At 51.1% G+C, this 14814-nt stretch overlaps 1 protein-coding gene across 6 annotated transcripts in view; it reads right to left on the bottom strand.

Moving 5' to 3' along the window:
- The window catches only part of IQSEC2 (IQ motif and Sec7 domain ArfGEF 2), a 76443-nt gene that overhangs the window by 2618 nt on the left and 59011 nt on the right, over positions 1-14814 (bottom strand). For 4 of the 6 annotated variants that reach the window (XM_033106007.1, XM_033106017.1, XM_033106027.1 and 1 more), the window contains 10 exons: positions 11987-12882; positions 10417-10578; positions 9810-9932; positions 8652-8818; positions 6232-6371; positions 5299-5424; positions 3338-3437; positions 2603-2764; positions 812-985; positions 294-343 (listed from right to left, as the gene is read on the bottom strand). In XM_033106007.1, the coding sequence (XP_032961898.1) occupies positions 294-343; positions 812-985; positions 2603-2764; positions 3338-3437; positions 5299-5424; positions 6232-6371; positions 8652-8818; positions 9810-9932; positions 10417-10578; positions 11987-12882 (2100 nt within the window). The remainder of the gene's footprint in view (positions 1-293; positions 344-811; positions 986-2602; positions 2765-3337; positions 3438-5298; positions 5425-6231; positions 6372-8651; positions 8819-9809; positions 9933-10416; positions 10579-11986; positions 12883-14814) is intronic. The other 2 variants (XM_033106049.1, XM_033106057.1) reach the window with 1 other exon arrangement.

Below are 14814 nucleotides of genomic sequence, written 5' to 3'. Positions count from 1 at the left end.
GGTAGGACTTGGAGGTAAGAGCTCCTCGTGGCCCAACTCCACGGGCCTCACTACTCAGAGTCGGCCCAGGGGTTGGGAGGGGGCTTGGGAGAGTGGAAGACAGACTGAGAGACAGGCAGAGTGAGGACAGACAGAGTTGAGGACAGATGGAGAGAGTGGTAGGCTGGGAGAGGTAGTCGCAGGGTTCCCAGCAGGTAAGATGGGGGAAGCAACAGGTCCCCTCCTCCTCCAGGGTCCATGGCAGAGGGGCGGGGCTCATGCAGAGGATGAGTGGGGCAGGAGCTGGCACTTACTTCGATGGTGCTGTCCAGCGATCCCACGCTGTTACGCCGCCCCCGCTTCCCTGCACCCACAAGCAAGGAGCCCAGCGTCAGAGCAGCAACCCCCCCTCCCCACCCTGCTGGGCTCCAGAGCTGGGCCCCTCCCGGGGACAGACACCCCTATTCCCTTTCCCCCATTGAAGAGGGGGTGGTGGGGAGGAGGAGAGGTGGAGAAGGAGGAGCAAAAGGAGGAAGAGATGGAGAAGGAGGAGAAGTGGTGCTGGAGAAATAGAAGAGGAAAGAGAGGAGGAGAGGTGGAGCAGCAGAGAGGGGATAAGACTGTGGCCCCACTTCACACTCCCTGGCCCAAACTCTGGGCTCCACCTGTTCTGACCTGGCTCCCAGGCCCCCTGTGGCGCAGCGCCCAAGGCTCTAGATGAAGGCAGGGGGCGTGCGTGCGTGTGTGGCAGGTACAGGGAAGGCTGGCCGTCAATGAAAGGAGGCTAAGAGGACACTGGGTCCCACATCTCCCCAGGGCCTGGAAGACTTGCCTGCATCTGAGAGGTCTCGCAGGGAGCTGCTGAGTGCGCCCCGTTTGAGCCCATCGCCTGCTCCGTATGTATCCTCCAGGCTGCTGCGGACCAGCGTGCCATTCACTGAGTCCTTGGCCCCTCCAGGCTGTGAGGCATTAGGCCGCATCATACCTTTCTGCTTCTCCAACTCCGCTGGGTGGAAGTGAGGGAGACAGGGAGTGAAGGTTAGGAACAGGAGTGAGAGGCCACCTGACGGACCCCAGCCCTCCATGGGCCCTCCCCCTCCTCACTTGCTCTGTCCCCAGGGCCTCTGCTTTGCCCCTTGGGCTGCCAGCACATCCCCTCAACCCCACAGCTACGTCTCCCAAGCCCCCTACAGCACCCGGCCCCGTCGTTTGCCATCTCCTCTGGCGGTCTTCCCTTCTTCCCTCTCAGGGCCTGCTCCTCCAGCTCCTCTCCCCTTTCTTTCGTCCATCTTGCTTCTCCCCTCCCCTGCCCGCTCTCAGTGTGGTCTCCCAAACGACCCCTGCCCTTCAAAACAGAGCTTCACAGTGGCCGGTTCACAGCAGGGGCGGGAAGGCCCTTCTAGCCTACGGTGAAGGGCAATCATTCCAGAGTCTGCTCAATTCTCAGATACCTTGCTTCAGAGCAGAGGGATCCTGGAAGGTCAGGAGCAGCAAACAGACAGGAATTGTGTCCTCTACTCAGTGCTAGCCGTATTTAGGGCTCTATGCATCCTTGATCTCTGTCCATCCTCACAAGGGTTCGGAGGTAAGTATTACCCTTCCCATGTTTCAGAGGAAGAAACTAAGAATCTGAGAAGTCCTAGAGCTTGCCCAGAGTCATACAGCTGGAAATGGGGGAGCTGACATTCTGGAAGCAGGTCTGCCTGAGTCCAAAGCCTGTACTCTCTGGCTTCCTTACAACCCCAGCCCCCGCAGAGGTCATGGAGACTTCTATCGCCCTCCCCTTATCTTGGTATGCTCACCCCTCTCTCTGAATGTCCCAGTGTCTCAAGGATCTGGGGAACTGAAATGTGTGACCCTGCCTTGCTGAGGAGTAGTGTAGACCCTGGAAGTGTGAAGGCCTCCATCTCTCTCTCTCTTTCTCCTTAACACCATGTCACTTAACTGTGACTGCATAGTCTGGAGAAGAAAAAAACTTGGACAGCATTGGGAGGAATGAGATGTAATCACTATTTTGTATTATATATGATCAAAATGACTTGGTGTGGCCCCTGGGGGCCGAGAGGATGGGTCACTGGGACTCAGCTGAGGAACTGGCATGTGTGGAGAGGAGAAGAGAGGCTGGGAAGGACAATAACATTTGCTGGACGCCTAGGATGTTCAACACTGGTGTCCTTTTAGTATGGAGGATTCTTCATTGGTCTCCTCTCATTGACTCTCCACAACTCTGTGAAGGAGAATTCATTATCCCAATTTCATGTGGGAAGAAATCGGGGCTCAGAGAGTTGAGCAACTTGCCCCAGCTTACCCAGATAATAAGTAGCATACTTGGGAACTAAAACTAGAGTCCTACCTCCAATATCCTGATTCTTCTCCCTGCTGCCTTTCATTAGAAGGAAGAGTTGGCTCCTAGTTAGGGCTTGGAATAATAATCACAGGTTGATAAGTAATGAGCCCCTTGTCCCTGAAAATATTCAAGCAGAGACTGAAGGGTTCCTGGAATGGGCTTAGGCAGGCTGGACAAGCTAACCCTCAACTCTGAGATCCTCGGAGGACAAGACCCTTGGTGTCGGCAGGGCACCGCATCGGGACGTGTGGAAGGGGACGTGGCAAGGCTACTCACATTCCACGCGGTACTTCTCCATCTCCTGCACCTCAGCGATGGACTCGCGCAGGTCAGACGTGAAGCGCAGCCGGTCCTGGAGGCTGGGAGCGTTGAAGACGATGAGGACTTTGCGCTCCCCGCCAGGTACTGCAGACAGCAACTTGATCCCAAACTGGTAATCTGTGGGGCAAGGGGAAGTGGGAGCCCTCTGTCAGGACTGAAGCAATGTGTCTCATATGCAAAATAATTTTTCTAATGTCCAACTCGGATTGAACCTCTCCTCTGCTCAAGCATCTTCAGCGGCTCCCCTTTGTTCCCAAATTCCCCCAAAGTCTTCTGGGAGTCATGGCCCTGTTACTCCCTCTGCTCCAGGATGAAACAGCCAACTGAACTCTGACTGCTCTCTAGAACCCCTTCCTTCACACCTCTGCCTCTTCTCACATTGCTTCTGCTGTCCAGAAGGCCACCCAACAAAGCTCCTCCGGCTCAGTTCTTCAAAGCACAGCATGATCACCGTCTTTTGGGCCCACCAGAAAACATACACACCCCGGTTCTCCGTGAGACCATCAGCTCTCCAGGGCACAAACCATACTCCAGCCTGGCCTGCCCTGCATCCCAGGACCAAGTAGGTGCTTTGGAGACCTCAGACTAGTTAAAAAGGACTCCAAGAACTGGAGGTTGGTGTGGATGAAGGATGAGCATGGGGACCACAGCGTAGACTCTTGGGACGATGGGATCCAAGAAGGGACTCACATGAATTCTGGAAGAGCTGCATGTGCATTTCCACGAGGGGAAAGGATTGACGGAAGCTGTACGTCACCAAGATCTTCTTCTTCTGGAAAATTTTGGTGACCTTTGGCAGGGATGGGAAAAAGACAAGAGGCAGGGCTTGGGGTGGGGAATTTTCACATGGCACCTATTTCTCCTCGCTTCCTTCCCCTCCCCCTGCCACTAACAGACATATACACACAAACACACATACCCAGAAGTTGGGGAGAACTGAAGCTTGAGGAGCAGAACAGGAGAAAATGCAAGCTCCTGATGTAACGATGACACACAAACAGGTGTTTACAGTTTTCACAGGAAGAAACTGAATGCCGCTCCCTCCAGGAAGCTTGTCCTAACACCCCACGCAGATCCCCTACCCCACCTCCTCTGCTCCCAGAGTGTTGGTTCAGTGCCTTTCACCATCAGGCTTGAGAACATTCTATGGGTGTGATAACCCCCTGCTGGACCAGGAGCAGCAAGAGGAGCCTGGTTTTCATGCAGCTTGCCCACCCCCACGGGCCCCAGCCCACAATGGCGATCTCTGCTGAATCAATGTATACAGTTAACAAGTCTTCCTCTCAACAACCCCCGGTCTTTATCAAGTACTTGGGCACTCTGGACTCAACTAACATAGGTTGTGAACACCTCAGACAATCTGCAATTAGTCTACATTTTGCATTTAAAAGCAAATTATTTTATTTCAGGATGGTTACAGTGCACAGTTAGGCAAAATACGTTTTTATTCCTTTGGACTGTGAGCTCCCCAAGAACGAGGACTGAGTCTCAGCCACCTCTGTGAATCCAGTGCCAAGCATGAGGCTGGACACACAGGTGGCAGTGAGTGCCAGATATTGAAACATTTACTCAGCACCTGTGTGAGCCAGGCACTCCTCTGGGTTAGGCTATTCCACAGCTGACCTCTTATTTCATCCTTGGGACAACCCTCTGAGATAGGGAGTGGCCCCACTTCACAGACGCGGAATTGAGGCTCAGACAGGGCATCGCAAGGGCTTCGTTGAAAGCAGCGATTCTCAACTGGGAATGACTCCCCTCCCAGGGGACATTTAGCAATGTCTGGAGACATTTTTTAGCTGAGGAAGTGCTACAGACATCTAGTAGGTAGAGACCAGGGTGTGGCTAAACATCCTCCAATGCAGGATAGCCCCCAGATAACAAAGAATTATCCGGTCCCAAATGTCAACAGTGCCAAAGGTGAGAGACTCTGTTCTAAAGGAAAGAAGATCAAAGGGGACAAGTCACTGTCCTCAAATCCCTGAGCAGAGGGAGAACATTTGTTCTCTGTGATCCCAAAGGGTGAATGACAATCATTGGAGGAAACCCATCAGGGGACAGAGTCTAGCAGTCAGAGATGTCTAACAGGAAAACTGGCTGCCTTGAAGGAAGGCAGCCTTCTGTCCTCATGCTTGCAGTCATGCAAGCAGGGAGTCATGCAGGAAGCCAGTTCTTGCCCTGGGTTAAAGGTTGGACAGGAGACCCTGAAATTCCCTTCCCACCTGCAGAATCCTAGGAGTCCCAGCTCTGAAAGACGCATGTCGACAATGGTGATGAGCTCAGTTTTAAGAATCACTTCAGGCATCCCGACCACCCGAAGGTTTCAGAATGACTCCAGGGTCACAGGTTCACTTCCCTCCATCCAACCCTCCGGGCTACTGAGGTGGACAGGACATTTCCTACCTCTTCCCAGGTTTTAAGTCTATCATCTCCTTTGATCTTCACATTTTTTGCCTCTGTGTAGCTATCACTGCCTCCAAATGGATCCGGGAAGTAAAGGCGGGGTGGGGGTGGCCTTATCCAACACCATATAGATCACATGGCACAGCCCTTCACCTACCACACCTTCACCACCAATGCTAACACGATTCACACCAGACGCGGCGGTTCAGCTCACCACCTCCCTTCCATCTCCTCCCCCACAGTGCTCGTACCACGAGGAGGTCATTGAAGAGGAAGACCTCCCGCTGATGCAACCCTAGTCTCTGGGGGCGGTTGGGATCTGGCACCTCATAGAGCTGGCAGCAGCAAACCAGTCGACGGTGAGGAAGAGACAGGACCTAGACAGGCATGAAGAAGTAGGTGTCAGCAAGGTCAACACGGCAGTTTCAGGCACCTTAACGTGGACTGCAAGAGGACGTTTACCTCGGATACGTATCACTGGCACTCGGACACAAGGAGCCTAAGAAAAGAAGGCCCAGGCTTTCCTGCTGCCTTGCCTTTGTTCCAGTAGCTCCCTCTGTCTGGAATGCCTTTCTTGCCCAGCTTCATATGGCCACATTCCGCCCTTCCTCCGAATCCCAGTTCCAGTGATATCTCTTCCAAGAAGCCGTTCCTGATCTCCCTAGGCTGCAAACAACCTCTCCCTCATTTGTGCTCTCCTAAACTAAATGTAAGGCAGAAGTATTGTGTCTCAGTCTGACAACCCCCCCCTCCAGTCTGTGAGCACCCCCAAGGCCAGAGACCATGTCTGACTCATACCTGCACCCCTGGTACCCAGCAAAATGCTGGGCTTAGTGGAAAGGCATCTGTCAATGTTTGTTGATTAAAGACTGGAGTGTGTTCCTGAGTTTGGTTATCAATTAACTATTAGCTTGGCTCCCCACTCGGGATGGACAGGCAAAACCAGAGGTGGGAAGGATGTTAATATTTACACAGCACTCACCGTGTGCCTCGCATGTGCTAGATGTACTCCCATAGAGCACCTCACTCAGTCTGCACCATGACCCCTGAGGAATGTGTTATCACCCACTCCATTCAGCAGGTGAGGGGGTCTGAGGCTCAGAGAAGGCCACTGACTTACCTACCACTCGGTGGCAGAGGCAGACCCAAACCCTGTCCCCTCTGAAGCCACCCAAGTCACTTACCGGCTTCTTGCCCACAATCATGCGCTCCACAGCCTGGACCTGGGACACGTGGTCATCGTTGGTCCGCAGTTCGCGCCCCTGGATGCGCTGGTAGATGCCCACCAGGAGGTCTCGAGGGATGTCTTCACCGTTGTCAACCCCTGAGTGGGAGGAGTAACACAGGGATATAGTCCACAAATGTGGGGAGCGGGTGGCAGGGGTTCTCCGTAACACCCCACCCCCAGGCATGGGCCATAACAATGACCAGGACTAGAAGGAGTGGCACCCTCAGTCCCGCGGTGAGGACAGGACCAGGAAAGGCTTCCTTCAACCAGACAGCCGGCTGCTTGCCTCCCCAGCATGGTTTTGTCTAAACAACTCAGAACACACTTTGATGAAAACAATTAGATACTTTTGTTTGCCTTTCTAACTAGCAAAAACAAGGCTAAATGATAATATCCAGTGCTGGTAAGAGTGCAGGGAAGCGGGCTCATATATTAGCATAACGATTTGGGAAGGTCATTTGGCAAGATCCTAAGTATTCAGTGATTTTCCTCTTCTAGGAATCTGCCCTCATATTTCTCAGAATTACTCAGAAATATGTGCAAAGACATGTACAAGTACTACTTAGGGCAAAATTCTGAAACAGCCTAAGTTCTAACAATAGAGGAACAGTGAAGTAAAGCTAAGTACACCTGTTTAATAAAATAATTTACAGCTATAAGAAACCTGATGTTTACAAAAAGCATGAGAAAAGTCCTGTAGCAAGTTAAGTGAAAAGAGTGGGACAGTACGTTGCATGCATGATCTTTACTTTAAATAAAGTTACATAAGCATAGGAAAAAAGACTAGAATACACCAAAATATTTACCACTGTTGCCTCTATGGGACAGAATTTTGCGTGATTAAAAGAAATTTTCTAATTTTCTGTATTTCCAAAAGTTGTGGAATGAGCAGGTGTTCATTTCATGTTTGTTTGTTTGTTTAGTCATTTAATAATTGGAGAGGGAAAGATATACATATATACATACACATATAAAATATATATACATACACATATACATCGAGAGAGAGGGGCGGGGAGGGAGGGAGAATGAGTGAAATGAATGAATGAATGAATGAATGAATGAATGAATGAATGAATGGCAGGATTCTGGGAAACAGCTCCCGACGGCCTCTGATCTGTCTAACTCCCTCCTCCTGTCTACCATTCTTCACACCTGATTGTCCGCTGAGCGAAACCTATTCACTCTTGTCTTTAAACTTTCTTCTGGGGAAAATGTTTCTTCTTTGAAAAGGCCACATCTCCTCCTTGGACAGGTGCTAAAAGCACATCCATCATCGCACTGCCTTTTGACCTCAGCTGTCAGAGAGCTTAAGCCCGTCAACTGTGCAAAACCCTGCCGGTCAGCAAATTTGTCTTGTCTGTTTTTCCACAATTCGATTTCCTGCTTTCATTTCTGTTTCAATAATCCTAACATCTGTGCCATTTTTAGTAGGCTGCTCTTTGGTGAGAGACAGGGCCTGACATCAATACAATAAACCAAGAGAAAAGGTCAAGGTGACCCCTTTAATCTGGCACTCAAGGTCCTCGCATATTGGTTCCAACCGACGTTTCCAACTGGATGTCTAAGCCATCTCAATTGTTCTCCAGACAATTTTACATTTTCCTACCTCTGTGTCTTTGTCATTCTTACTGCTAGCTAAGCCCTCCTCTATGGCCATCCTGCCACGTTATCAGTGTGTTCAAGGCCCACCTTAAAATGAAAATACTGCTTCCTCCAGGAAGCACGTTGGAGGTGGGCTCTCCCTCCTCTGAGCTCTGACTGCACTTTCGGCCTGCCTGACATCACAGTTCGCTTTCGGTCTTGTGTTTGGTCCCTAGTACTGTAAGTCAGTCTCTCCCATGGACAGGGAGCTCTCTTGGGGCAGGGACAGTGGCAGATACCCCTCCATTGTCCTTAGCTCCCGTCATAGAGCCTGGAACACATGAGGCACTTGGTTTGTATTGACTGGCTGGCTGGTTGGTTGAATGAAAAAATGAATGCACGGAGAGAGAAAACAGTACTAAAATAATCAAGTGAGTCTTTATGGGCATACATAAAGAAGACAGAAAAGGGGGGGGAGTGATGAGTGAACGGATGTGTGAATGACTGAGTGAATTAGTGGAAGCTCTGTAAGAGTCAGGACTTTTATTTCTCTTGTTCAGGACCTGCTCAGGCAACATCCAGTGTGGGAACGAGTAGATGGACAAACGGCTGATTGAATTAGTAAGTGAATGCCCTGGGAATATCCAGCCTTGGCGAAAGTGAAAGCATCATAGGTTAATTTCCAGGGAGCCGACGTGATCTCCCAGTCCTTCCCCACCCTATCCCCCACGCTGCCCACTTGCCCTTCCCAGATGAAGGACAGGAAAAGCTGGGAAGGAGATCTGGGGTCACCTCTCAGGTTCTTGATGAAGTCATCTAGTTTCATCTTGCGTTCAGCCTTGACACTGGGACTGTACATGTCAGTATTGAGGAGGATGATGGCAAAAGCCAGGATGAAGATGGTGTCTGGGTTCCGGAACTGGCGCACGAGGGCTGGGTTACACACACAGTACCGCTGGCTATAGGATAGGAGGGGTCAGGGCCAGGGTTAGGCGCCAATCATCTCCACCTACCCACCCTCCTCCCAGTCTGGCACCACCAACCCTCTCTTTTGAAAAGCACTCCCAAGCCCTTTGTGTCTGTTCTCTTTCTTCAGAGTTTCCCCAAAACTAGCGTGTAAAAATCACAATCAATACGTTGTACCGAGCTCTACCAGGGGGTTTATGTACACTGTCTCATATAATCCTATCCCAGTCCTTCAAGGTAGCTATTAGCAGCCCCATTTCACAGATGAAGTGACTGAGACCCCAAGTGGTAAGGTAACTTGCCCAAGATAATAGAGCTGGTAGATGGGAAAGCCAGGATGAAAATCTAGATCATTCTGACTGCAAAGCAAATCCTTGCCCGATTATGGGAAAAAACTTCTCAGCAACTCTCCTGTTTGTCTTCTAAATATCCCAAAGTGGTGGGACCAGGATTTATACCCAGGTCTGCCTGATCCCTGCAGCATTCATAGTAGAGGATCAGAGCTAAGGGCACGGGTCATGGAGTCAGACACATTTGAGTTCAAATCCTGGTTCCACTGCTTACTCACTGTATGACTCTGGGCAAGTTATTTAACCTCTCTAAACTTCCGATTTCTCATCTGAAAAATGGGAATAATAACAGGAGCACCTGCCTCATAGGGTTGTTGTGAGTATTCAGAAATATAATCATAAAAAGTGCCCAGTTAAGCACCTGCTACCTGGAAGTGCTCAACAAACATTAGCTATTGTTGCTAATGCTGTTGTCACTTTGGAGGCCCATGTCTTAGATGCTGAGCTAGCTACTTTCTGCACATTACCTGTGATCCCCACAACTTAACTGTCTTGCAAGATCAGATTTGTAATTGCCATTTTCTGATGAGGAAAGTATGAGGCTCAGAAAGGTGATCTGCAGACATACTATGCTGCCCCCCCAAAATAGGGAAGGGGGGCAGTGGGAAGCCTTAGCAGTGGGAAGTAGGCACACCTGAAGGCTTCGATGAGTCGTTCCACTTTTTGGGCCTCACCCTGAACCCGGATATGGGACTGGAACTTCCGGAGTGCATCATCCAAATCCATGGAGGAGAAGTCCATCTCATCCACCACACAGCTGAAGAGCAAAGATGGAGGTGTGACCCTCTCAATTCCTCTGTAGGAAACCTCTGACCCACTCAGACCTGCTCAAATGGACAAATATCCCCACTGACAGACTTCCACAAAATCTGAACCTGTGGCCCAAGCAAGTACATATGAGGATGGAACATTTGAAATTGAATTCATCCCAGAAAATCAAGGCCAGACACATGGTTACTAAGAGTCCTTTCCATCAACCGACTCATTTCAGAGACGAGAAAACTGAGGCCCAAAGCAGGCCATGGGACAAACATGCCTTGCCTGGGGCCCCCCAGAAGACTTTAGGGATAGAGCTAAGGAAGATCAGAACTCTTATGGGAAGAGGAGTATGGGAACAGGAAGGGCCACGAATCCTATTTTATAATTTATCTGAGCAGAAAGGACAGGCTTCCCTCCTCCTCCCTCCTGCCCTTCTTTTCCAGGAATCCCTGGCCCGGCCTGCCCCATCCTTGGGTCCTCACTCCAACACGTCTCTGTTGAACTGCTTCTGCCGGTTCCCTAGGAATTCCCCTATCATCTGCCGGCTCAGGCCTTTCCGTTCCAGGATGAAGTGCGCCACTCCCACTGGTGTGTCTGACAGGAAGCCGCGCTCAATGAGATACTGGATACCCTTCTCTGGCTTCCTGCAGAAATAGGAGAGGTAAATGAGATGACTGTCCTCCTGGAACTCTGCCCTCTGTCCCATTTCATGAACTAATTTTGGGCCCAATCATGGTCTCAGAGAACCAAGGAAGTCGAATATATAATTTGGTGCAATCCCTTCACAGGACAGGTAGAAACACCGAGGCCCAAGGAGAGGAAGCCACTTTGGCATTTTACAGAGCTTCAGATCTCCAGGGTATCCTCAACCCAACTTCCTCCTTCACTGGAGCTATAATTTAAAGAAAATTAAGATCTAGTAAGAGCCTGCTCTATTGCAGGAGCTTTGATATTCCCCACGGGCACCGAGGAATCCTGGGAAGGGGCCTAAGCTCCAGGTGAAGCCCTTCTCTCCGAGTCCTAGGCCCTCAGAGTAGGAATGAAGTGAAGAGGTTACTTTGCTCTTTATCCCACATTCCACTCACATCCCCCACCCACCCAGACAGGTATCACCCAGCCTCTGAGTGTTTCCATGGACAAGGTGCTCCCTGCTTTCGACTAGGCCAACACTGGGTCTGAGCTATCCCATGTTCAGAACCCCCGCGCCTTAGCACCCCACGAGGCTAGAATGTGGAAGAGACTTTGGTGTGACAGGAGTCTCAGACCCATCATTTACCATGCTTGACTTGGGACAATTCCGTTTACTTCTCCAAGCCTGTTCCTTCTCAATACAATAGGGACGCTACCATCCACCTTGCCGAGTTTTTCTGATAACTAAATACAGTAGGTGGCAGTGTCTAATAGGCTACAGACATAAGGCATTTATTTTCTTACTATTTTCTAAACAAATGTCACACTCCAGCCCCATTCCTAAGCACCTGGCACAAGACTATGGACCTAGAAGGAGCTCCGTCCTGGTCACTGACTAGTCCAGCACCCCACCCTACCCTGCAACACCTCAAATGTACACACCCTGCTAGTGGATAGATGGAAACACTGAAGCCCAAGGAAGGAACCTATCTTGCCCAGGGCTACACAGTGAGTCTGGCCAAAGTCAAGTTAAGAGTCTAGGTCTCCTGTTCCTCAGAGCGGGACTCTTTACACACCTCATTAACTCCCCACCGAAAAGGGGAGGTGGGGGACCCCAGGTTCAGAATCCATCCTGTTGACCATGAACTGGGGCCCAGAGAGGGGAGCATCTCATCCAAGATCACACGGCTAGTCAGACGCAGTACTAGGACATGAAGGACCTCTCTAATGGGTATGTCGGGGAGGGGGCTTTCTCCTCTGCTACCTTGCTGTCAACCTTCTTCCCTGAACAGCTGGGGAGAAACGCCATCCACAGAATGAGAGGATGGCGGTAGCAGATCACTGCTTGGAGTTCAGCCCCAAGGTCAACGTGCCCAGTGGCAGGGTAGGAAGGGGCAGGAGGGTGGGAACGGGAGCACGTACTTATTGAAGAGGTTGAGGCCAATTCTGTAATGGCGCCTCTGTACCACGTCGTTGTTGAAGGCTGGTGAGTCCCAGCTGTGCCTCGTTTCCCGCTGGTAAGTCTGCTTGCACAGGCCGGTGGCTGGAGGCTCCCTCAGGCTGTCCCTCGAAGAGGAGCCAGAGCTGCAGTTGATGGTCTCATTGGAATTGCTGGAGCTCTCGAGGCTCTCATTGTCTCCACCATCAGAGTTCTCGCCTGCGGCCTCACACTTCCCCAACCTCCGAGCCCCAGCCACACCACTGGGCCCAGTACCACTGTTGGGGGCTGGTGGCAGGGGCCCTGGCGGGGCTGGGGCTGGGCCCTCCGGGGCTGGGTAGTGGCGGTGTGGGATCGGGGCCCTGCCCGGTGGCCCCTTGTGCTTCAGGGTCCCATGGGGGCTGCAGCCATCGGCTTCATACACCAGCTGGCGGTGGACAGAGCCACGGTCTGAGCGGTCACTCAGGTCTACAGAGCTGTCACTAGGAGGCTCAATGGTAAGGAGGGGAAGGTGGGCGGCTCGCAGCCGGAAATCGCGACACTCTAAGCACCCAGGCCCCCTGCGAGTGCCTTCCTCACGGCTACCATCTTCCCGGGTCCCTGGTGGCACTGGTGGAGGAACTGGTGGGAGAGGGGCTGGTGCCCAGAACTCAGGCCGGCTCTGGGGTGGGGGCTCTGTGCTGGGCAGTCGTTCAGGGGATGGCGGGGGGACTGGGTCATCCAAGTAGAGGGGAAGGTCACTGAAGGATGTGGCTGAGCTGTCCTCTTGCTGTTCCTTTGACTCTCGCTTCTCCAGTTGGGCTGACCCTGGCTCCTCGGACATGGGCCCCGATGGGTGGCAGTTCAGGGCCTCGTCGATGGATTCAGCCAGAGACTTTACCTGTGGGGGGGGGGAGGGAAGGAGGGAAAGGGAAAGAAAGGAAGGGAAGATGAAGGGAAGGATGGTGGGATGGTAGAGGAGTGGGAATGAGGGAGGAAGGAAAGGCAATAGGGGGAAACTTCCTGGTGGGTCAGCCAAGAAGAGGGATTCCCCTGCCCCACCTCCACAGGTTCTCTGCAGTGTATAAAATAACGCCCAGGGAGCTGTGGGTGAGCTCGCAGGAGCTGGGACTAATGCCCACAAATTTCCTTCTCAGATATCCCAGTACCTCCTTAATGTCTATATAGACCCAAGCCAAACGCCACCTCCTCCCTGATTCAATCCACATTCCTGCCTCTGCCATTCCCTGGGTAAACCCAAATCCCAGCTTCCTCTGGGCTCCCAGAGCCCTCTGTCTGGTTCTCTCTTAGGAAATCCACAAGATTTAGCCTTGAGAATCCAGACCCTGACTGGTAACTCTGCCTCTCTGTGGTGTCCAGCCTCTAAACTGACCCCCAATGAGCCCTGTCTCCTGGTGGGTCTGTGGGACTGATGACATATGGCAGAAGTGACGGGATATCACTTCCGAGATTAGGTTATGGAAGAGTACAGCTTATGTCTTGAACCCTCTCACTCACTTGTGCTTTCTCTCTCTCAGACCCTTTGCTCTGGGGGAAGCCATGCCATGAGCAGTCCTATGGGGAGGCCCATGTGGTGAGAACCTGAATCCTGCCGACAGCCAAACGAGCGAGCTTGGAAGCAGACCCGTCAGCCCTAGTCAAGACTTCAGAGACTGTGGTCCCACCCTATAGCTTAATTGCAGCTTCAGGAGAGACCCTGAGACAGAACCACCAGCCAAGCCCCTCCCAGATCCCTGGCCCTCAGAAACTGTATGAGATAATCAATGTTTGATGTTTAAGGTCAGTCTTTAAATTTGGTTGTAAGCTACTAAATTTTGGGGTGATTTGTTACGCAGCAATAGATAAACTAATACCCTTCCCCATCAGATTAGGATAGCACTGAGAGCTGGGCCCAGGCCTGCTTCCTCGATGTCCCCAGAGACTGTGAGCTCCTTTCCCCCACTACCCCTAGGGGGATGGTTCCAGGCTCAGTTTCTTTCTTTCTAGCTGAGCTCAATACATTGCTTAACACAGAAGAGATGGTCAATTAAATGTTTGTTGTATGAATGAATAGATGAGTGATTTAGATTTTTCTTTAATACTTATTTCCTTCCCTCTAACCACCCCCAACACAACCCCTTCACTAGCTACAAGGAGGCATGCCCAGACTGACGGCAGAGCCAGATCACAGAGGTTAGAGCAGAGTGATTTCTCCTCTTATAAAGCTTCTTTCCTTCCTTCCTTCTTTCCTTCCTTCCTTCCTTCCTTCCTTCCTTCCTTCCTCCCTCCCTTCCTTCCCTCCGTCCTACCTTCCTTCCTTCCTTCATTCTTTTAACAATCTCAACCAAACACCTCCTTGGTTTTAGGAAGGAAACTCACATGTACTTAGCATCTACCACATACTAGATGTTTTCATATATATTATCTAGTGAACTGAATCTTTAAAACAACTCTAAAAAGAAGGGTTTATCTCCATTTTATTGATCATGTTTCAGTGAGGTTAAACAGTTTGACCAAGATCATACAGCTGGGAAATGACAGAGCTGGGATTTGCACCTGAGCAGATGTGCTGACATGCTCAAGCCTAGAATGATCTCCCACCACCATCAGTGCCTGATACATTCCCACCCTTCCGTGTTTTTGGCTAACGCAATGCCTACGCAAGCGACACCCTGCCTATCTCGCTAAATCTTATCTGCCTGGTAAGGCCCAGCTCCAGTGCTGTTTTCTCAAAGAAGCCTTCTCTGGTCCTCCCAAAAGAAAGCTTCTTCTCCCTCTCTGGTTCCCCCAGTACTATACATGATCATTTCTCATGGCTCTGAGCACACTCTAT

Source organism: Rhinolophus ferrumequinum, chromosome X (genome assembly GCF_004115265.2).
Source record: "Rhinolophus ferrumequinum isolate MPI-CBG mRhiFer1 chromosome X, mRhiFer1_v1.p, whole genome shotgun sequence".
Classification (NCBI taxonomy): Eukaryota; Metazoa; Chordata; class Mammalia; order Chiroptera; family Rhinolophidae; genus Rhinolophus; species Rhinolophus ferrumequinum.
The sequence above is the reverse complement of the archived record's forward strand: the minus strand, read 5'-3'. Positions and strand labels throughout refer to the sequence as shown.